We start from the raw sequence: 23,964 nt of genomic DNA, 5'->3' as shown, positions 1-23,964 counted from the left end.
TCCAATCCCAGACACCCTCACACAAAAGAATCACAGAATATAAAGCTTGTTTACTGCAAGATTCTATTGTGATCAACCGTGGAATTAATTTCAGGAAAGCTAAGGGCAAAAATCAGTGGACAAGCAAAGGAACAAACAAGTTCAAATTAGAAACCTGTTTCAGTACTGTATTCATTTCTGAGGTGAGTTTATATATGTACAATTTTGTACAAAGGTAATGTAAACAAAATTGAGGTGCATGGTATTTGAGAATCCATGCTGATTGTGACCTAGACTGGTGGTTGAGAATGTTGAGAAGGGAAACTCTGGTTTTGAGTAAAAGCCTGAACACAATTTCAAGCACCTCTGCTAATTCTTCAATGCTGGAGTCTACTGTATTTCTATTTGCTCGATTGCTGCAATTTTAGAGTCTCCTCTCTGTGATGGTCTCTTGTGCTGCATCAACTTTGACATCAAGGACCAACCTCTAGGTTGTAACCCTGCCTTAGATCCAGAAAGGAAAGACAGAACAGACTCCAACACTGGGAGACTAACAATTTGAACTTCTTTGATCAGGCTAACCATGGCAGAATCTTTGTTTACCACTGCCTATTGAGATTAGATGTTGAATGTTTAGTATTAGAAGCCTATTGAGATGTTGAAAACAGAATACCTTATCCACTTATATATATTGCTGGTAAAGAAAACGAAAGGAATCTCATCCTCTCTTTGTCTAGTTGTAATAGCTGATTAAATTTTCTGTTTGTCCTCATTTTCTGTCTCATTGATGTCGGATCTCAGAAGATGCATCGAGTATTGAGATCCCAATTTGCAGTAGAATATTTGTGTGACAACCATTTGGATCATCAGCTCCGATACAAAGCTGATCGTGTTGGCTGTTTAATTTTGTAAATAATTGCATCACACGCTGCCTAATCAATGAAGACATCAGAAATGTTCGTGCTATGTTAATTGATAGGGGACAATAGGAATCGTTGCCTATGTTCAATTAGCCATGCATGCGTGTTTTAGATGCTGATCAAGTCGTGTTGCTTAGCCATTGTTCATGTGATCATGTTACTCCCCGTGTTTATTATTGCTATAATACTAAATCCAGCATGTGCAATCCTGATCTCTTTGTGCAGCTGCAGCAAGCAATTAAGAGTAATGTAGCTGGTTCCTCTCTCAGGAAACAACCATGTCCACCCTGTATTCATTCTAGAGATTGAGCAGTGCTAACCCCATCATCTATTTTATGCAACACAATAACTTAAAAATTTTCCGGTAGCACGAAAGGATGGTTGACCTTAAGAACTCATTGATGCATCTAGAGGTTGAAAACCTATTATCTAACTTGAACTACTTCCTGTCAAGATTCCTTTTGCTCTTCAGATCATATAGGCAGAAGCCCCATATGATCTGTGGCATTCGTGTTTGCCAACTTCAAGAAATATAATAAAGAGATGGACCAATTGTTGTCTCAATTGTAGGAGACAGAGCTGTCTGTCGATCATTTTAATTTGAGCAAATTCCACTTTACCCCCAGTGGTTTAACGCTTTTTTACATAACTCTTCTATGGTTTCAAAAGCTATACATAATCCCTTTATGGTTTGGATTAAAGTGTCAAAGTGACGGAAATGACCATTCGTAACGGAGTCACCTAAAATGTCAAAAATACCCTTATGTAAAGTTGAAAATTATTTATTAACCAAGGGGGGTTATGTGTATATTTTGAAAACCATAAGAGGTTATATAGTAAGTATTAAACTATAAGGGGGTTATATAGTAAAATATAAAAATAATACGGGATTAATGTGTCATGTATTTATAAGGGTAATTTCGATATTTTTAGAAGTTCAGTTACGAGTGACTATTTCCATCACTTTGACACTTTAATCCAAACTATGAGGGATTATGTATACCTTGTGAAACTATATGAGGTTTATGTAAAAAACGCTAAACCACAGAGGGGTAAAATGTAATTTGCCCTTTTAATTTTGGGTGGCAGACATGTTGGGCTGGATAATATTCTTTCTGTTGCTTTCCAATGGTAATCTTGTATTTGAATACTAGCATGGTTCTGGCCGCGCTATGCAGCGGCCTACCCACTGGTATGAACAGCTTAATCCGTAACAATGAGGATAATTTCCTAAAACATCATCATGTATATACAGGCTCAAGATATAAATACTATGCAAATCACAATAATACATTACATAAACTCAATCATTCATGTCTTAGTAGAATGGATACTTGGATGCCAGCCACAGTTACATATTAGGAGGCTTAAATAAGCTTCATTGCCTAATGAAGTACAGCATTGATGGTTAAACTATTACTAAGTATATTACGATCCATTACTTTTTAAGTCAAAAGAATAATGGATCATAATATAATTCAAAAGATATTGTCTAAGCAATCGAGGAAAGGCAATGAACAAAAGATTTAACAAAAGTACAGAAATAGGCCATATTAGTCTTCCTTTGCTTTAGCTTTCTTGGTTGGACTGTCTTTGATATTTGCAGGTGGACCATACAGTTTTGCAGGTTCTTTGGCAAACTCTTCAGGAGCCTTTGTTGGATGTTTAGCATGTGTGTCTGCTGGTAAATCTTCTGGAAACTCAAGGCTTCGTTTTGCTCCACTGGTTGCAGATGTCTGGCTGTCTTTGTAAGAACTGGCTCCAGCAATTTCTTCAAGTACCAACTTTGTGCTTGGTGTGAACAATTGAAGCTTATTTAAGTCAGCATATTTAAGTTTGTCTTTTTGTTTCTTTCCAACATTCTTAGATCAGGGGAATCATCAAACATTTCATCTATCAATCTAAAACCTGTACTAAATTTTCTTTTTTTTTTTTCATTTTGAAACACAAAAAATCAAAATCTAATTTTACTATAAACAAAGCAAAATGCTAATCCAAAGGCACACAAAATGACAGAATCAAAGCATCCTAGAATAGCTAAAACTAAGTAATATATATAAAATGACAACCTTAATAAGCCAAAGGACAATGATACTAAATGATGTAATTATTGAATAGATAAGCAGCTAACAGCATCATGCAACATTTGAAATAAAAAACAGAGGGAAAAGTAAACTATCATAGCATAACATCAAACACATCGCATTTCTTAATTAAGAGAAAGCAATAAACAGAGGCAACAACAGTGAAAAAAAAACTTGCAGTTCAAAATAGAAGGTGATAAAATAGAAACATACCTATATTTTCTTTGCTCGCCTGAATGTTGGCAAAAGTCCGGTAGCATTTGAAAATAATATAAAAACAGAGAAAAAAAGTAAACGTAAGCTAATCGAAAAAATAGCATCATAATTATTCTTTTATTTATAATATCAAACACATGGCAGTCTTTAATTAACGGAAGGTAAGAACATGGCAATAAATATAAATAATAAATAAACAGAAGGTAAGAACATTCATCAAACTAAAAAATTGCAACTTAATATGCTGACTGAAAAATTGACAGAAACTAAAATTAGTTGCTCAAACTAAAATTTGCAGCTCAGTCATCAAACTAAAACTAAAAAATTGCAGCTCGAAATAGAAGGAAAGAGAATATGAATTACCTAGATTTTCTTCGCTCGTCTGCTGAATACCGGCAAAACTGGGAAACAGAGGTATATATAGAGCTGGAAATAGTAAGTTCTGAAAGCTATAGCATAGATGATAAGGCGGTAGAACAGCTATCCCTAAAATGAGCTGATTTTGGGGAAAAAGAGATTTGAGTGAGCTGTTTTTTGGGGAAAAAGAAGAATTCACGCGAATGTGGATGATTTTTTGAGAGGTAATCGAAAGGAAGTACAATTAGTTGGTGGAAGTACAATTAGTTGCTCGAGGAATTGACAGAAAATTGAAGATTTTGCAGGCTTCTAGATTTGGGGGGAAAAAATTTTACTGACCTAATTTTTGGGGCAGGACAAAAATTCACGTGCGTGTGGAGGATTTTGTGGGTTGCAATCAAAAGGAAGGACAATTGGTTGTTGAAGGAATTGGTAGAAAACTGAAAATTTTGCAGGCTGATTCGACGGGAAGAAAGCGGCTATTTGAGAGAAAGAAAGAGGCTATTCGACGGGAAAAAAGGGAAAGGGCAAAAGGGGGAAGGAAATTCTGGTAAATGAAGAAGAAGGAAGCTCGATGACTAATAAGACCATTAAGCTACTGTTGACTAACTTACATCATAAGTCATCAGTCATACTAATCATGCTAACAGGCAGGAACATTACTTCTAACGGGTATGACTGCATTAATTTGTATAATTATATAATTAATAATATAATGTAATTCAAAACAGCCCATGTGATAAAAAAATCCACAAATAGTCTACAATTATTGCATTTGACCAGAAAATTATCAAAGAGATATTTTCAAATATACAAAAATAACACTAAATAGTTAGCAACTATTTAATGAGCTAGTTTTCATAAAAAGATTCAATTGACCTTTCAAACCAATCGAAAGGAACAAATAAAAATAATTATATAATGTAATTCAAAACAACTCATAATGTAATTCAAAACAACCCATGTGATAAAAAAACCCACTAATAGTCTACAATTATTTGCATTTGACCAGAAAATTATAAAAGAGATATTTTCAAATATACAAAAATAACACTAAATAGTTAGCAACTATTTAATGAGGTAGTTTTGATAAAAATATTTAATTGACCTTTCAAATCAATTAAAAACCAATCAGAAGGAACAAATGAAAATAATTATATAATGTAATTCAAAACAACCCATGTGATAAAAAGGTCCAAATAGTCTACAATTATTTACATCTGACCAGAAAATTATAAAAGATATATTTTCAAATATACAAAAATAACCCTAAATAGTTAGAAACTATTTAATGAGGTAGTTTTCATAAAAGGATTCAATTGACCTTTCAAACCAATTAAAAACAAAACAAAATGAACAAATAAAAATAATTAAACCATTGTTACCAATTAGCCCCTAAATAGTAAGGAACTATTAAGACCTTTAATTTCAAGACCAAGGCTCAAATAGGCATTTCTCACTCTTTAAATCCCAAAAATCAGAAAACAAACTCCTTCCTAACTCCTTCCTCTAACAATATATTGACACTTGGCATTCAAGGGAGAACTTGAGTTGTTCTCTTATCTAGTAGGTAGATATAGCTGATTCCAAAGAGATGAACATCCGCCCCGTCAAAGTAGTGTATACATTCTTCATACCTCGTTCAATGGCAAAACTGGCTAAGTTTCTACTTTCTATCAACTGGCAAAGCAACTCGCCATAAACAATTGAACAGTTTGCAATATAGATCCCATCTCAGAAGATTGAAGTCTGATGACTGATGATGCCACCACACCCTTAGAAGCAGAGTATGTATTGCGTTTATCCAATTACAAATTGCCTTTTGTAAGCAACATTTGACAAGTGAGTTTGAAGTTGAACTTGTGTGCTGGCAACAGTATAACAGAAGGAAAAATCTTACGGAAGGAAGAACGACCATTAGGCAATATCTAGTACCCCAGCTCAACTACCCTGTATGACTAGGACTGCAGAAAAACCAATCAACTCATGAGCCCTTCCCAGCTCGACTTTACTATTGGTGAGAAAGCTCAAGCTGCTTAAACAGCTTAATGAATTGAGTCTTTGATGATAAGCTCATGAAATTAAGCCACATTTACTCCTTTCCTAAACATCGAGCTTCACTATCCTGTTGAGCTAATTCAAGCCAAACTTGAGTTGCTCAAAAATGTGACAAGTCAAGCTCAAACTTGACCTCTTCGAGTTTGGCAAATTCGAGTAGACCTGATCTCAGTTTGGGATTGGATTCAAGACAATTGCAGACCTAAGCATGTCACTTGGGTGATATTTAAAAAGGACGCAATGTTAAAGATTGGAGTCAAAGTTGACAAAAACCAAGAATGTGAGTATTAGAACAACATATCCAAATTAAAAAGTGAAATATTGTGTGACCACTTCCTCTTATATATAGTGTATTACACCTCCAGCAGAAACTGCTGATTCAAACTAATGGAAATATACAAGCATCAATCCTTTGAAGAAAGTTTGCTTCATTTTTAGTATCTCTTGCTCAAATGATTAGATAGCTCATCCATGAAACTAATTGAAGATATAAGCATCTATAATTGGATAGTATGTAGGTTTTGCATTTTGTTTCATATGGTTATCCATGTGAAAAGCAGAATTACTGCTTTAAGTTATAGAATGATGAAAATCGACTAGACTTTTAACCAAGGAACTAAAACCGTGCTAGTCTGCCACCTTTACTTCAAAGGTTATGTGAGACGTACTGACTATGGTTTGGTTGCTGAAAACGGCAAGCACATTAAGAGTAATGCAGACCATGTAGTGATTTTCTTTTGCATGCGTTGGGCTGGCATACAACATGCAGAAAAAAGTTTAGGCTTTCAAGCTAGATGTGAGAACAGCTAAAACAACCAGAGAGACAACGAATCATCATTTTTTGAGTCAGACCTTCTAATTAAGTCAAGGGATTTCAAATTGTTTGTTTGCATGGACAAACTCAGCTATCTCAAGGATCAATGAGCCAGATCTGGGACCTTAACATTGCATTTTTTGAAAATTAATGATTATTTTGGTATGCTTCAGGAACATCTGTAGTTAAAACCCACATTTTAAGATGAAACGTTACCTCTTTAATGAGTTGCTTCATTGATTGCTTTTGCTTCTGCTTCATATGACTCTGAACTTTCTTTTCTCAACTCATTTCTGAAGAAAAGTATGTTGTGAAGCACTTAGACAGAAAAGTCTGCCATTTCCACTGACAGAAAAATTGCATATACTAGCGACTGTAATCAGATTGATATTTACTTTATTTGGTTTAGTTAGCAATGCATCAACGGTTAAACCGTTAAGCTTTGCAGAAAATAATAAACTCATGTTTTGTTACTTTTGTACAAGGTTTCCAACTTCTCATATAAAGAATCCCTGAAATCCATCATGACTGACAAAGGGTCAAGTAGATAAGTTGTTTAGGATGAAATGCAGTTCAACGCTGGCAAGACCACCTTTGGCTCAAGGGAAATACCTATACTTGGATACTTTGAAAAGAAAATTTTTATTCAGTTCCTAGTCATTTGTAATTTTTCTTTTAAAATACATGCGCATGTCTATTCTAGCAATTCAATAGCAGTTTTCACCCACAAAAAAAACAGATATATATATATATATATATAGAGAGAGAGAGAGAGAGAGAGAGAGAGAATGTAATGAATCTTTTCATTTGAAAAAAAGAAAAAGTCTATCACTACTTTAATCTATCTTCATTTTTCTGATTCTGTGTCCATCTTCATAAGTTACAGCTTGAAACAGAAATGCACCTCAAAGGAGAGAGCAGGTAAATCCAAGAATAAATCAGACAATCAGCAGACATCTGGCATCTATAAGGCAGCTTGAGGAAACTGCTCCTCTTTTTTGTGATGGATGAGCATTTTCTTTTCACAACGTGGAAGACGATGAATAAATTGCCTTGATTCTGACCATTAAAAAAAAAGAATGAATGATAAGGAGGAGGAAAGAATGTATGGAAAGCAAAATGTAAAGAGCAATTGAAGGAAGAGTCAGGATTTGGCAGTAATACAGTAGCATTTTTAAGGAAGCAGTAGTGTTTTTTATTTCCTTGTTCCTTCCCCAGACGAAAAAAAGAGTAGCAGAATTATAAACAAACCGAATAAGTAGATTAAAACATTGGAAATATTAACGACTTACAGGTTGGAGGGAGGGGTTTGTTTCCCTAACGCGAAACGAGTCAAACTTTGTTGAACGGATAGATACCAATATCGGGAATATGTGCAATTTTGGGCCACTCTGCGCCACTTCTTTTGGTGCATCTCTCTGCTAAAAGAGGACAGTAGTGGATAACTAGTCGATTTAAATTGGTGAGGTGTCGTATTGCTTCTGCAGAGGGTAATTGTCTGAGGTTAGAGCAGTTAGCAATCCACAATCCTCGAAGATTCCGAAGGCTACCTATCCACTCTGGAAGAACTTCCAACCCCTCAAACTCCCGTATCTTTAAGGTTCTCAAGGTAGAGAGATGCTGAATTTGATCTGGGAGAGACGAGATTTTTGGCCATCCAGACAATTCAAGACGCTCCAGAGAGACGAGATGTTGTGTTGCAGAATCAGCATCGTTCTTGGCACCGCTGGCAACGTTGGTGATGGAGTCTGGCCACGGGAAATGATCAAGTTCATCAGAGAAGCCATGGAGTTCCAACTCGCGGAGGTTGGCTAGATGGTGTAGACCCTTTGCCCAACAACCAGGGTCATGAGAACGGATCCACAACCGCTCAAGCGATGTGAACTTCTCAAGATTATTACTCAATGAAGGATTCAAGTTATCACATCCTAAGATGGTTAGAGTACGTAGGGATTGGGGGTTTTTCATGTCCAGAGAAACATCTAAAGTAGGGCAGTCTTCTACGATTAAGGATTCAAGAGATGTAAGGCTATTCAAATTCCTTATACAAGACAAACTTCCGCAATCCCCTAAGTGTAAGGATTTAAGAGATGTCAAGTTCTCCATATCCGGTAAAACTGCCAACTTGGGGAGCTTATTGATTCTCAAGTCCCGGAGATTAGGGAATACCTTAATTGATGAAGAAGAATCCGAGGGAACCATTGCATCTGACCACTCCTCCAGACTTCCCATGCCCTCCAACTCAAAACGCCATAGTTTCGGAAACAGAGTGATTGGTTTCACCGCTCTGCTACTGCTACTACAACTGCTGCTCCTTGCATTAATATCAAGATGTTCAAGACCATAGAATTCAGCCCCAATGCGCTTCACATTGTGTAAGGAGAACATCACTAAGGACTCGAGACAAGGCAAGTTCCCTAGTGGTGGTACTTGTTCACACTTGCCCAATTTCTCCAACCTGAGGCGTACCAGATTCCGAAGTATCAAATGATCCTTTGCCACCATCCACGACGGAAACCTTGAACCTTTGAAACCGTTAATGGATAAACTTTTCAAGTTTGGGTGAGGTTGGAGACCTTCCATGACACTATTGATATTGTTGTCATCACAATCTTCTTTCCTGTCATCCCATGAAAGTCTTAAATCTTGAATGCTTGATTTTTCGGACAACTTTGCTTTTGCTGCTGATTCAAAGCTGCTCACATTCTCAAGTCCAAATATTTCTAACTTGTCTCGGAGGTTGCGCAAGTGTTCCAACTCCTCAAGTTGACATCCCTTGTCTTGGCTTACCACGAAGTGGGGCAATGTCCGAAGATTAGCCAGCTGCCCAATTCCCGGGAACAAACATCGGGTCTCCCAAAGAAACTCGGAAAACTCGAAATGCCTCAAGTTAATTAAATTGCTAAACTTCTTAGGTATCTCTTTCAAGTAAACTACTTTCAAGGTCATCAAATTGTAGAGCTTTGTGATGGAATCTGGCAGAGTGATGATACGAGTTTTACAGATATCAAGATATCTTAAATGTTTCATATTACCAACTGCATTCGGGAGATGAGCAACATCCCGGCAGTTTACTATTAACACACAAAGATATCTAGATGTTTCCAATATGTCTTCGAGCACAATACCACGACCCACAAGATGAAGCGTTTGTAAATTTGGAGGAATCCCTTCGATCTTCTTTAACACCATCCCTCGACTCAGAATAATGGTCAAATGCATGACTTCATCATCATGACTGACTACCATGCCATCCTCTGTATTTAAGAAACAATTATTTGACACTTGCAATGAAAGATCATGCACAAGGTCGTGCATCCGGCAGCGCTTGATTCCATTAATGGAATTCTCAGAAGTAGCTTGCAACAAAGAACTCCGAAGCAATATGTTGAAATAGTCACTGCCTACATCCTCCATTTGCAAATGACCTCCCTTGGCATCATTAATCAATCCCTGGGCCATCCAAATCTGTATCAAGCTTTGTTTTTCCATGTCAGTGTCCTTCGGGAAAATGGAACAACTTGCAAAGCATTGTTTCACTGACAATGAAGGTAAGTTTTCGCAACTCAGCATCAGGACAGAAATGACTCCACCTTCATTATTGGCCGACTCATTCCATATTTCACTCTTCTCAAGCTTCAACCATTCCGAGGCATCCTTTTTGGAATACAACAAACCCCCAATCACTTTGATAGCTAATGGCACACCGCCACACTTTTTCAGTATCCTTTTGCCAATGTCCACCAGATTTTGAGTCTTTCTTGCACCACCATCTGTAAAAGCTAGTTTTTCAAACAACATCCAGCTATGATCATCTGAGAGGATGTCTAGATGATGCAAACCAGATGTTTGCATTGCTGAGGCTACCTCATCACTACGTGTGGTAACCAATATTTTGCTTCCTGAAGCACCCCCTATTGCCAACAAACGTCTCCTCATGCCATCCCATTTCTGTCGATTCTCGTTCCAAATATCATCAAGCACAAGCAAGTAACGTTTTCCTTTCAGATTATCTTGAAGCTCCTTCACCAATGTTTCCCTGTTTATTGTGTCAGCACTTTTTCCCTCGAGGGATTGTAGCATCTCATTCAACAGCCTTTCCACTTTGAAATCATCAGACACACAAACCCATATTGTTTCATCAAAATGTTTCACTACACTGTCATTTTTTAGCACCAGCTGTGCAAGGGTTGTTTTACCCTGGCCACCCATCCCAACTATTGAGATGACAGGTAAATCCTTCTTATAGTCTGAGCTAATTAACATGCTTACAACTTGAGATACCTCAACTTCCCTTCCCACCATTTCTGACTCTTCCACAAAAGGATCAGTCCACCGATCCTCTTTGTGATCAGCAGATGTCATGGGTAGTTGAACTGGATGAAGCCCTATTTGATTTGCACGTCTGTATGCTTCCTCTAGAGATGCGCTAACATTCTTGATCTTGTTAGCCATCTCTAGACGAAAGGAAATAGGATTTGAGGAAGAAAAGAAGTTGCGTACCTTGTCGCGCTTCCGATTCTCAACCTTCTGCCGCAGAACTTCATATCCGAAGTCATCTAACACGATCTCCGCATCACGTGCTATGGACTGGAGCCTTTTCAGCCAAAGCTGCACGGCTTTGCTTGTTGATTGCTTGCCTTCAGCATCAAGAATCAAAGCTTCCATCATCTGTACTTCCTCAGCAAGCTTCTCAAGGTCTTTCTTGACACCCCATACCCGGCTGACCTCGTGGGCAGCTAGTGGAAGTATCTTATTCAAGATTACAATAACAAAACTAAGTACAGCTTCAGGCATCTTCTGTGAAACTCTTAACAGATGAAGGTAAAATGCTTTGGTTGAATAGTTGGACTATTTTTTGCAGCAAGAGATGCTCAACATTCAACAGCTGGAGTTACAAAGCACTGAATCCATTACCTATCTTTTATTTTTTTCCAAAACGAAATTTCCTAGACTCCACTGAAAGAATTATTATAATCTAGCAGTACATTTTTTTGTTTTTTCCCTTGGCTTTTGGTTGGGACTTCACATGTTAAAGCAAAAATAGTACTTATGATAACAATAATTAGAATAGTATAAAAGTCTCGGATGCAATGTGGTAACTTAAAGAAGGAATGAGTGAGACTTCCAGACTAAGGGCATGAAAAATTAAAGAAAAGGGATGGAAAGTTTTGCACAACATTGAAATTTCAACCTCATAATGGTCAATAACTATTATTAAGTGTGTCCAAGCCTGGGCTCCAGTTATCAGAGAAGATAATGCACTATATGCTAATGCCTAACCATACGTCCAAATTGTGGCCTCCACCAATACATCATCCATGAATATTGTATTGTAATAATGTAGAGGGCCTGGAAATCGAATTATTCCCACTACTGAATTGATGAAAATAATTCAGCTTGATGAGAGAATCAAGAAAAGAACAAGAATATAAATTCCCGTGGACGCATCACAACAGCATTTGGTTGTATAATTTGACAATGTCAATATCTAAAGACACTTTGACTAAAAATGGCAATTAACGAATGTTAAACAACAGAGTCAACTGAATGTTGCAAATATAATATACACAATACACGATGAATAATTCAAATAATTAGATTACAAGAGCTTATATAACGACTGTGAACTTGTTGGCAGACACTATGAGTCGGAGATGTTTCGATTTTTCTTGCAGTACATGCAAATATTATCACATACAAGAAGCTAGGGTTGAACAGAGGACCAACAGTTTGTCTCCATGCAATTGAGATCTATAGGGCTCAAGAACGCATCAGGAATGCCAATGGATCCAACCAACGAAAGTGCCTGCGGTCTCAGTTCCCCGCAAAGCTTTGCAACTTCTTTTCTCACTGCTGCAGGATTGTCTGCTGACAGGTAACCATATCGGAGAAATGCAGTCTTCGTCCAGGGTAACCAGGGCATACATGGATCTCAAAAGACCTGATGTGCGCTAACAGGAAGATCCACAATCGATTAGCCATGCACTGTAAGAAGATATTTAGCCAACGGATGTTGTTCATCTTGTTTGCCAACATTCAATTATCAACTAGATGCACAAAATCGTATGGAAATTTCCATCCGCAACACAACATGAGCTCAAGATAAGCTCCACAAATATGGAATTAGGTCTATTCCTGGACTACAAGTATCAAAACATTCTATTTCTTAAAACGTACACATAAATCGCAAGAGTCTAATGCTCCAAATAACATTCTACATTAGCAATCCTACCAGCATTGAGACCGGAGTTTGCAATTTTGTGATATAAAATCATAGAATTGTAATGATAGGATTGAAAATTTAACACTTACGGTGTTAAATAAACTGAAAACCAGAAACTAAAGTTTCCTTAATTTTTAAGTTTATGGAAGAAGATATCACTGAATTTCCCACTAGAAGGTAGATGTTTTTTTTGTAAGAGAGAGAGAGAGTTTCAACTTTGTCTTTTAAGCATCAATTAGCATGCTCTAAAAAAACTTCTAAGTGCTTACATAAGATTAACGGATCAAGAGAATTAACCCAGATGTCAAGAGAAAAATGCATGCAGTGAGTTACAGCTAAAGTCCCAAATAAAAAAATACAACAATCAACTTCCGTATTTTGGGAAAGATTTATTGATCTATGGACAAACAACATATTTGCTAACTATAGACAGGTTGACGCTTACAGTATGTTACAACGAGGCCAGAAGGCCAGGATATGGCATGCTGCCACAGTCAATTTGGCCTCAAGCAAAATGAGTTTTGCCTTTTTTTTTTTTTTGGGAAAACAGGTTGATGTTCATACCGTGAAAGACAACAATATTTATATCTTCCGTAGGATCAACATCCGTAAGGTCAATCCATGTCGCGTAAACCATAATCAGAGAAAACAAGCAAAATTGAATAATGTTTTAATATTTAAAGACAGCCATAGTTATTTTTTGCAAGGGAAGGATATAAAATTCACCCACATTTTGGACGTCTTTGAGTATAGGCCTAATCAAGGAATTTCATTTCCGTCCACTACTGGCGTCCTTTGAAATCCATTATCATTTCTAACCTATCGCAAACTCTTTCTCCAAAGCAATTCATTCCTTCACAATCACGACTGAGTCACCCACTCACTCCTCTCTGAATTGTGAAGAAAAGAAGTCGAGCGCCAACGGTCTCTACACTCGTATTTCTTTATCATGCACTCGATGAAATTTACTACTACTCTTTAGTCGTCTCAGCTTAGAGAATGGTAATTCCTCATTATTCTCATGGTGTCTTTTTTCTTCCCCGAATTTGGTGATTGGGGTGTCTCTAATCAACCAATTTCTGTGAATACGACAATTGATGTTTGTTTGTTCACGACAGCATCGTATTTGAAGTGCTTCTTCTTGATTGTAATTTTTGAGCTACAAGTGAGATTTTTGGTGATTAGGCTTTCTTTGTCTTTTTTTTTTTCAAAATTTGTGCTTTCTCTTCGAGATTTTATGATTTGTTGTTTCGAATCATTTATGTGTGCTTGATTTACCTTTTACTTGTGTAATTTGTTTTCTCATTCTTTATCCTTTTCTTTTTCCTTTTTTTGACTGAAATTAGCTTTAAGCCTTGAGTTTTAGCTAAACTTCTTCAGTGATTGTGCTACTGGGCAGCATCAGTCAAAATTGATATGGTGTAATGTGATTCCCTTTTAATTAAACTTGGGAGGGCAGGGAAATTAGTTTCCTGCGACAGGGGACGTGAACTCCTAACATTTTAGTTGATTTATTCTGCTTAAAATATCAAATTTCAATTATTGAATATATGTCAAAAGCAACTCCGTTTGGATTAGCTGTTTTTTGGAGTGTTTTTAAAAAATTTTACTGTAACAGTGCATATGAAAATTTTTACTATAAAAGTTTTTTGAAATATTTGATATATTATGTGGATGAGATATTTTGTCAGTTATTGTGTATTACTGTAACATTGTATTTGAAAAACTTGTTTTTGAAAAAATAACCAATACAAACAGATCTCAAGATGAACTACTTGGGATGAATGAGTATGTTTTCTAACAAAATGAAGAACAAATTATTGATATTGGTAATCTTGGAGTCTATATATTTCTTGCAAACTGATCCCAATTTATGCTCAAACTTTAGAATTTGAATCTAAGTTCTTGATAGGTTGATTTTGAAACTAGGTTAAACTATAATTCTTTCTTGCAAGGAATTTGAATGTGAGTAAGAACTTGATTTTTATGAGCTTCTAGCAATGTCACGTGTTTTTCAAAACATCATCTCTTGCTTCCCTCGCATGTAAGAAGAGGGACTTGCTAAAACAGGAAAAGTTTGAGCTTTTTTTTACTGTTTTTCTACAGTATTCTTATAGTATTTTTTACAAATGCATCAAATCACGGTAATATTTTTTTTAGGAAAACTTCTAAAAATAACAATTCAAGCGGAGATTCTTACCAGATGATTAAAACAGGTAAAAAGCAGTCTTTTGCAGACTATATTTAATGAATTTTTCGCCATTTTCTTGTTGACTAAGACTACAGTACGTGACTACCGACTATAAGATGGACACGTGTCAAAGAAAGGCTACGGACTTGTTCCTTTCTTTTCCTCGCTCGATTTTCCTTTCAATACGTTGTTCCCTAACCATGCTTAGGGTGCGTGGGCAGCCTCAGCAGTTTTTGATGGAAAATTTTTTTTCTTTTGGTGGTGATACAGGAATTTTGCTGTTTCTTATTGGCTAAAATGAAGTGTGCAATAGTTATTTTTTCAATACAATTGTTTGGCTGTCTATAATTTCAAAAACAGACACAAAATAAGAAAAAGAATGACTTGTTCTTTTCCTGATTCCTTTCCAACTTATGGCAGAGCGTAGTTGGGCAGCATGTTTTGCATTTTGCAATGAAGATGATGGCTTCTGAAACTCATTGAATTTTTCCAGGACGGGAGTGGTGAATTACAACATACAACATAGAAATTGTAGTTGAGATTTGAGATGGAGATTTGCAACCAGCAAAGTACTAAAATTGCAACGGAACTCTACCAATCACCTATACAAGAGGATCTTCGCATTCTTCTTTTATTAGTTTGAGTTGGTTAAAGCAATTATAAAATGCTGTGGTGATTTATCGTGACTTCACTTGTAAATATTTAATAATAAAATACTGAAAAAACTGATTGTAAGCAAACCCCACAGTCTAGACTAGTACTTTTAGCGACCATTTTGTTACCAGTCATTTAGGTTTTCAAGTTCCGTGAACTTGAAAAGTAAGGTAAGCAAGTAAAGTAATAAATAGGACCATAAAATTGGCAAATTTAGCCATAAAAATAGTAAGCTTTGATATCCGATGAAAATTACATTTTATTGCAACAAGTTACCATTTTTGCAATGAAAGTTACCAATTATTTCACTAATTTTACCCAAAAAATGTCAAATATTCTTTTAAAAGAATATTAGTGAAAATTAGTGAAAATGATTTTTTTAGAGAAAATCATTCAAAGCGTCCCTTACATTTTGTAAAATGACTTTTTTCGTCCCTCACTTTTAAAAGTATATTTTTACGTCCCTTACAAATTCACATTAGTCAAATTTAGTCTCTACCTAGGTTTCTGACTAATTTTTTACCAGAATTCATCACGTGCCTTACATGTGATGTGACAGCCCCACCTCACCCTAAGGCGAACCAAAGGGTTTGGCGGACCGCCTGCCCAACTCTCGCCAGGACTACGGAGTCGATTCACGCAAACCCAATCTAGTACGCGCGATAGGACTCAAAGAAACGAACAATCGGAAACTACTAAGGTGAGAACATGCTTACCAAACCAAAATCATAGTCTCAACGGAATACATTTAATAGACAAAGTTAAACACTTATACATATATTTACATTGGAGTTTTGAACAAATTAACATACAATGCAATCCGAGATATTCATACTATACAAAATACAATTAGGGTTTCGTTTTCAAAAGAGTTTAACAACATGACATATATACTAGCTTGACCCTTTTCTTCCAAAACCGTGATTTTCAAGTTTGTCCCCTGTAAGAAAAACAAAGGTAACAGAAAGGGGTGAGCTTATGCTCAATGAGGTACCAAACATATAGGGGTAAAATCATGGTCTTTCACGTTTAACCAATCAGATACATATACCAGATACAAAGGAAAGCAGTTAGACACAGTGATTCAAAGGGAAAGGATACAGGTGGCTCTCAGGAGCCAAATTTCCATTTGCAGTACTTGATCCAAACTCGTTGACTCTCCGTCAACGTAAATAGAACCAACATATCCGTAGACTCCACTTTACACCAATTTTCGTCCACCAAACATACCCCTACCGGGTCCGAACGCCGAACAGGAACAGTAATGGTAATACTCGAGTATACCGGAATCAAGAGTCTCAATACCCAAAGATTCCCAGAACACACTACCGTGGTTCGTTATCTAATCGACCAGACCTTTGTCGGCCCGACTTGAGTAACTAGTCACAGGTGTTGAGCTCAGAGGTCACAGAAAGGTCGTTGGATACCAGCCTCCAAACGACATCCGAACAGACTCAGATACAGATAACAGATTATACACAGCAAATAGGCATACAGACAGACAAGAAAACGAGTGTGATAAAGTACACCCTCGTCTCAAACAGAATAAATAGAAAGTGCAGTCATTTAAATCGCAGATTGCAGGAGCAGAAACCAAGTTAAGCAGCAAATGAGGGGAGTGGTACAGTCACCGGTTCCAGTGCAGATATTTCAAAAGTTTTTTACCCAAAGTGGCTTTAATCACCAAGAAACCCTAAAATAATCAAGATAAAACAATTATAGTTCGCACATCCACAAACCCAGTAAATAGAATGCATAAAAGAGGCTCGACTACATGTCGTACGCCTTTCCAGGTTAAGTACTAGTACAGAAGAAAAAAAATATGACTTTTGAGTAAAGAGATAACAGTTGGTCCTAGGGTTACAAACAACCCTCAAAACCCTTCATTTTTACTAAGATCAACTCAACTTGAAGGAATCACGCAGCCCTAAAATTTTGGGCAGCATGCCCTCTGCATTTTGCTATATTCCAGCCATTTATGGCTTCATTGTTTTTCCTCAAGTCAGTCCAATTCAACACATAAGAAATCTCAATACAATAACCCTTCAACTAGGCTCAAATTCATCCAAATACAAAGCAAGTCTAGGAATGCCACTAGAAATCAAGTTTTAAAGACAAAAGCTAAATAGCAGGTTTGATGTCTCTTAGCGGAACAGACACAACTGAAGCTACGCTTATCGGATTGGGGTGAAATTTATACCCTTTCGAAGCTAAAATAAAGGCCTACAACTTTGATGAAGACCACTTAGTCCAGTTCATAGTGTATCTAGGTCAAAATGTCAAATTACAGAACCAGCATCTCACAATCAGACTAGTCAATCGCACTATGTTTAAACGACAATAACTCAGGCTACCGAAGTCCGATTGAGTGTATCTTATGGCGTTTCAAAGCCAAGACATATACCTACATTTCTTATGAAGACCTCCAAAGCTAAATCATGCATTTTCAGAGTCAAAAATTGAAATCTCCACGAAGACAGAAAACTGTCCCCGAAAATAGGGCTTATGGGCAGTCAAGGGTATTTCCATCATTTCACATGCTACAGTACTCCGATCGAGCTGAAATTTTACAGTCAGCTATAAAACATCATTTCCTACAACTTTCATGTTTTGTACTAAGTCTAATTCGGCCTTTAACCTAGTCAAACAGAACCGGGCAAAACAGGGCAAATCGGAACCCTAAAACTGGAATTTCCGCACAAAACCGAAATTTTCTGCAAACAATCGTAACTAACCTATACAAACTCCATTTCGCACCATAACAAACCATCAATCCATGACTAAACAATAATTTATATATTAAAACAGAAAAAACCTCAATAAATAGGAAAATTAGACAACTCAACCATAACTTATGAAATAATCCACAAAATGACATGCTTCACCACTAAAAACCCTTAATTGATCATTATTATCATGAAAGGGAAGATATCTTGACTACTCACCTTGGCAACTCCAAGAAACTAGATAGCTAGAGCTTGTTCTTCACAAATGGCTCCACTAAAGGCCTTAAACTAGCTTACCAACTTACTTTTATGGAGGGATTTGGAATTTAAACGGTTGGTTTGCAAGATTCAAGCAAGAAATGAAGAAACAAGTTGGAAGCTTTCTTTCTTTTTCTCTCCAAGATGCTCGGCCAAAAGAGAAGGAAATGAAGATGATTTTGGGTCAATTTTTGATATTTAGTAAAGTTAATGAATAGTGGTCAAAGTCCAAGAACCAACCGTAGCACGACACCTAGCACCTTTAAGGTTTAAACTTATCCTTTTGTCTCTCCAAGATTAACCATCTAAGCAACCTCTAATTATCCCTTAACACCTAGTAAATTAATCCCTGTATACAAAACTTAACCTAATTGGCCGAATTTTATCGCACTTACCGCACTAGCGGGTCCCACGTCTAATATACACTCCTAAAATCTCATGAACTAACTTATACTAGAAAAATGTTTTAAAAACTCTATTCACTTATAAAATCTCTGGAAAAATCGAAATAGTGGGGTATAATGAAGAGAAATGCAGGCGAGGAAATAAAATAAATAATATAAAATTAGGGAAATTTACGGGTCCTCACATGTGATCATTTTTTAGGGGGAAAATTATCAAATTAAAATTTATATAATCCGATCTATAGTCCCTTACATTTCACAAATTGAATTATTTCATCTCTCATATTTTACAAAATAAATTTTTTAATCCCTTACATTTCACAAAATGAATTTTTTCATCCCTCATTGACCATGTGTACAAATAGTTTTTTTTAAAAATTTATGTATATATCTATTTAATTTCACTCGAACAGTACGAATAGCATGTAATATATCTCTATTTGATTTCACCTAAACAGACTGATTGTAATTGTATATACTATTCAATAGATATATACATGGATTTAAATCTAATAATTTTGTTTGAAATCCATATATATATATATATATATATATATTATTTTACCATGTGAATCTATTTAAATCTGAAATTTTTACTCGCCACCTTTAACACCAATAATTGAATTTCTTACCTTGTGATTGTTTTAAAATTTGAAAGTGTCAATCACTTATTTTTTTTGTCATACTTTTCTTTTGTTTATTTTTCTATCCAAATTTAATTCGATATAAACACTTGATAATATTAAAAATTAAATGTTTTCTTTATTTTCAATTTTCGAGTAAAAGGAAATGAGCATGAGTGAAAAACTAACAAATTTTTTAAATCCTGTATGTATCTATTTAATTTCATTGAAATAGTACGCTCAGGCAAAATTAAATAGAGATATATTACATGCTATTCGTATTATTCAAGTACAATCAAATAGATATATACATGAGTTTAAAAAAAAGTTATTCGTACACATGATCAATGAGGGATGAAAAAATTTATTTTGTGAAATGTGAGGGACGAAACAATTCATTTTGTGAAATATGAGGGACAAAAAAATTCATTTTGTGAAATTTGAGGGACTAAGGATCGGATTATGTAAATTTTGATTTGATAATTTTGCCCTTCAAAAATGATCACGTGCAAGGCACGTGGTGGATTCCAACGAAATACTAGTCGAAAACCTAGATAGGGTCCAAATTTGACCAATGTGAATTTGTAAGAGATGTAAAAATATACTTTTAAAAGTGAGGAATGAAAAAAGTCATTTTGTAAAATATAAGGAACGTTTTGAACGATTTTTCTTTTTTCTTTTTAATGTAGTCCCAAGTACTACAATATAGATTAATCCTTCGTACAACTAGAAATGGTGCTCATGATGATAATCTTATTTTGTGGCCTTGAACAAAATCTTCCACACTCTTAAAAATTTCATGGATATAATACTAAGTAAACTGATGATCATCTATACTATATATAAAGGGAGAGGAGGGAGTTTTGTATAAACATTTGGTTGTTACTTTGTGTACTTTCATTTTTGTCCTTATAGAAACTTTAACTACCTGGATAAATATTGTCAAGATAACTACCCATGAGCATCAATTTAAATATTTAAGCATATTTTATTCAACATAAACACTTCTAAGCAATAACTACAAACACAACAATCATTTTGTGAAAATAATTTAAAAATTAGAATTTGCTTTAACAATAAAAATTTTTATATAAAATTCATTCACAATAAATATTATGTATTTTTTATTTCACATACATCGATTGTGCATTTATCACTAGTAGTAAGTATTTCTAGATAAATGATAAGTTTGGGTAATAAAATACATAAATTTTATTTGATTTCCAAACAAAATGATAAATTTAACGGATGATCCAAAGTTGTTATTTTACTATACAAAGTTATCAAAAGTTAGAATCAGTAAATTTAATTCAAATAATAGTAAGTTTTTGTCCAAAAGTGGTATGTTTTACTAATAAAATAGAAAATTTGGTGATTGGAACAACCTTACTACTTTATTGGACAAACTTACCATTTTACTCAAGAAACTTACCATAGTTGGGATCAGTAAGTTTAATTCAAATTATAGTAAGTTTTTGTTAAAAAAATGGCAACTTTTACTAATAAAATGATAAATTTGGCGAATTGTTCAAACTTACTACTTTATTGCACAAACTTACCATTTTACTCGAGAAACTTATCATAGGTTGAATTTGTAAGTTTAATTCAAATTATAGTAAGTTTTTGTCAAAATATGGCAACTTATATTAATAAAATGGTAAATTTGGTGAATTGTTCAAACTTACTACTTTATTGCACAAACTTACCATTCTATTCGAGGAACTTATCATAGTTTGAATCTGTAAGTTTAATTCAAATAATAGTAAGTTTTTGTCAAAAAATGGCAACTTTTATTAATAAAATGGTAAATTTGGCGAATTGTTCAGACTTACTACTTTATTACAAAAATTTATTATTTTATTCTAAAAACTCTCATGTAAGTTTAAGTCAAATAATTGTAAGTTTTTGTTGTAAAAAGGTAAGTTTTATTAATAAAATAGTGAATTTGGTGAATTGTTCAAACCTACTACTTGATTTCACAAACTTACTATTTTACTTAAGAAAGTTACAATAATTATAATTAGTAAGTTTAATTCAAATATGGTAAGTTTTTGTTAAAAAATGGTAAATTTTACAAATAAAATGGTAAAATTGATGAATGATTAAAGTTACTAGTTTAGTGCACAAACTTACCATTTTAGCTATAAAACTTACACAGGATTTATAATCATTATTTTAATAGAATAAAAAAAATGCTAATGGACCAAAATTGTCCTAAAGATGAGTAAGTTAGACGACTACCGGTAACTAGCATTATTTTAGTATTTCATGAGGTGATTTGTCGGCACTGCAGCACAGTCCCAGCAAAATATGCCCCGGACAAAGTTGGAAAGTTTGACAAGTTTTCCCATTTTCAAGTTCTGTTTTAGCAAAAAATTTCCCCTTAAATGTCAGCTCCTCCACCTGGTACGAAAATAATGTCAACAATTCATAATTAAGAACGACTTAAATAGATGCATCTTTATGATGCATTTTTCTGTATGTTATGAAAATTTTGACAAATATCAGCCGAGATATATGGATACAGGATTTAGGTTATAAATCTGTTCGGCAACGCCAGTTTGAGCTTGATGGATCAATAGCACCAATTCCTGTCAGTCAGGATAGTTTGACCTTAAACAATAGGGGGGAGAGAGAGAGAGAGAGAGAGAGAATGGGAGAGAATGTTTCTTATTCTCGGCCAGAAAAGCATTGAGATGTAGCCTTTTTATCTCATTCAAATTTTCTAATTTTAGAGTTTATTTGATGCCTATTCTCATGGCCATGGTACTTTCAAGCAGACTGACTATTTTGACATTTGGAACTATATTTGAAGATTTTAAACTGTTTCACTAATGATTTTAGTAATATTGAAAAGAATACTCATGCAAAAATTTAAGTAATATTGAAAAGCTATGTGTGAGATTTTTTTTTGATTGGCCCTGGAATTAATTTCTGGAAAGCTAAGTGCAAAGATCAATGGACAGGCAAGGAACAAAGACGCCCAAATTAGATAAACAGTTTCAGTACTGTAATCATTTCTGAGATGTGTGTATATATATACACTTGTACAAAGGTTAACGTAAACAAAATTGAGGTGCATGGTTTTTGAGAAGCCATTCTGATTGTGACCTAAACTAGTGGTTGACAATGTTGAGAAGGGAAACTCTGGTTTTAAGCAAAAGCCTGAACACAATTTCAAGCACCTCTGCTAATTCTTCAATGCTCGAGTCCACTCCCTCAAGTTTTTCAAGTACATCCTTGTTTGACTTATTTTTGTTCAAGAGATGCAACTGAATTTCTATTTGCTCAATTGCAGCAGTGCTGGAGTCTCCTCCCTGTGATGCTCTCTTTTGCTGTAATAACTTTGAGACCAAGAACCAACCTCTTGGATGTGACCCTGCCTTTGATCCAGAAAGGAAAGATAGAACAGACTCCAACACTGGAAGACTAACAACTTGAACTTCTTTGATCAGGTTAAGCACGGCGCAATCTTTGTTTACCACTGCCAAGTTGCAGTTCTTCTCTGCTTTCTTCAATTCCTTGCAGCATTTGCTTATCATTTTATTCAAGTTCTTTTTGCAGATCATATATGAGCAGACTTCATTGTCCAAATTTCCACTTCTTTTCCTCCGTAGAGATGATTGAAGTTCCTGCACACTTTCCTTTGTCTGTAAATAGATGTCTCTTAGTGCCCCACAAATGTCCAAAAGCCTAAGAGATCCATCCAAGACCTCTTCTTCCCATGTTCCAAGTCTTTCATTTGAGAGAGCTTGTTGACTCAAAGGGAGCTGAAGCACATCGTCCAGACACTCGTACAAGTTCTTGAGGCCATCCAATTTTTGGCATGCCAATGAATGTGAAGTTGAGGATGCCCCTTCTGATGACTTCAATTTTTGCAGATGTTCCTCAGCAGTAACAATAAGTGGATGAGATGAAGAAGGCAAACTGATTGAACGAGAATGGCTAGAGAATTTTGGATTTGGAATAGAGGTTGCCATTTTTTCCCCTGAACTAGAATGCAACTATTTGATGGGAATGTTAAGCCTAAGAAGCCTGTGAAGATGTTGGAATCAGAGTGCCTCTCCATTTGCATATATTGGTCATAAAGAAAACAAAAGGAATCTCATCCTCTCTTTGTCTAGTTGTAATGGCTTTATTAACTTTTCCATTTGTCCTTTGTTCTGTCTAATTGATGTCGGATCTCAGAAGATGCATCCAGCACTGAGATCCAAATTGGCAATAGATTATCAATGCATCCACCGTTTGTATCACCAGCTCTAGTTCTAAGCCGATCTTGCACTCGTGCTGGTTGTTTAATTTAAAAACTTAAAGCATCACATGCTAGCTAATCAATAAAGAAGTCAGAAATGTTTGTGCTATTTTAATTTCTGGGGGACAATAGGAATCATTGACTGCTCATGGATATTTCTTATTAGCCATGAATGCATGTTTTTTACACTTGCCAAATCATG

At 35.4% G+C, this 23,964-nt stretch overlaps 2 protein-coding genes and 1 long non-coding RNA gene across 3 annotated transcripts; all 3 read right to left on the bottom strand.

The window, feature by feature from the left end:
• Positions 1-2,164: 2,164 nt before the first annotated feature.
• On the bottom strand, positions 2,165-4,154 carry LOC140008356 (uncharacterized). The gene is made up of 2 exons (XR_011815747.1): positions 3,563-4,154; positions 2,165-3,215 (listed from the first exon to the last, which is right to left on the bottom strand). It is a non-coding gene; the product is annotated as an uncharacterized lncRNA (long non-coding RNA).
• Positions 4,155-7,209: 3,055 nt separating this feature from the next.
• Positions 7,210-11,306, bottom strand: LOC113698589 (putative disease resistance protein RGA4). The gene is made up of 2 exons (XM_027218463.2): positions 7,721-11,306; positions 7,210-7,487 (listed from the first exon to the last, which is right to left on the bottom strand). Exon 1 carries the CDS (start codon positions 11,223-11,225, stop codon positions 7,761-7,763), a length of 3,465 nt encoding a protein of 1,154 aa, XP_027074264.1. The 5' UTR covers positions 11,226-11,306; the 3' UTR covers positions 7,210-7,487; positions 7,721-7,760.
• Positions 11,307-22,546: 11,240 nt separating this feature from the next.
• On the bottom strand, positions 22,547-23,490 carry LOC113698580 (uncharacterized). The gene has a single exon (XM_027218453.2). It carries the CDS (start codon positions 23,488-23,490, stop codon positions 22,627-22,629), a length of 864 nt encoding a protein of 287 aa, XP_027074254.1. The 3' UTR covers positions 22,547-22,626.
• Positions 23,491-23,964: the final 474 nt, after the last annotated feature.

This window comes from Coffea arabica, chromosome 1e (genome assembly GCF_036785885.1).
Source record: "Coffea arabica cultivar ET-39 chromosome 1e, Coffea Arabica ET-39 HiFi, whole genome shotgun sequence".
Classification (NCBI taxonomy): Eukaryota; Viridiplantae; Streptophyta; class Magnoliopsida; order Gentianales; family Rubiaceae; genus Coffea; species Coffea arabica.
Note: the sequence above shows the minus strand (reverse complement) of the source record. Positions and strands in the feature narration are given on the sequence as shown.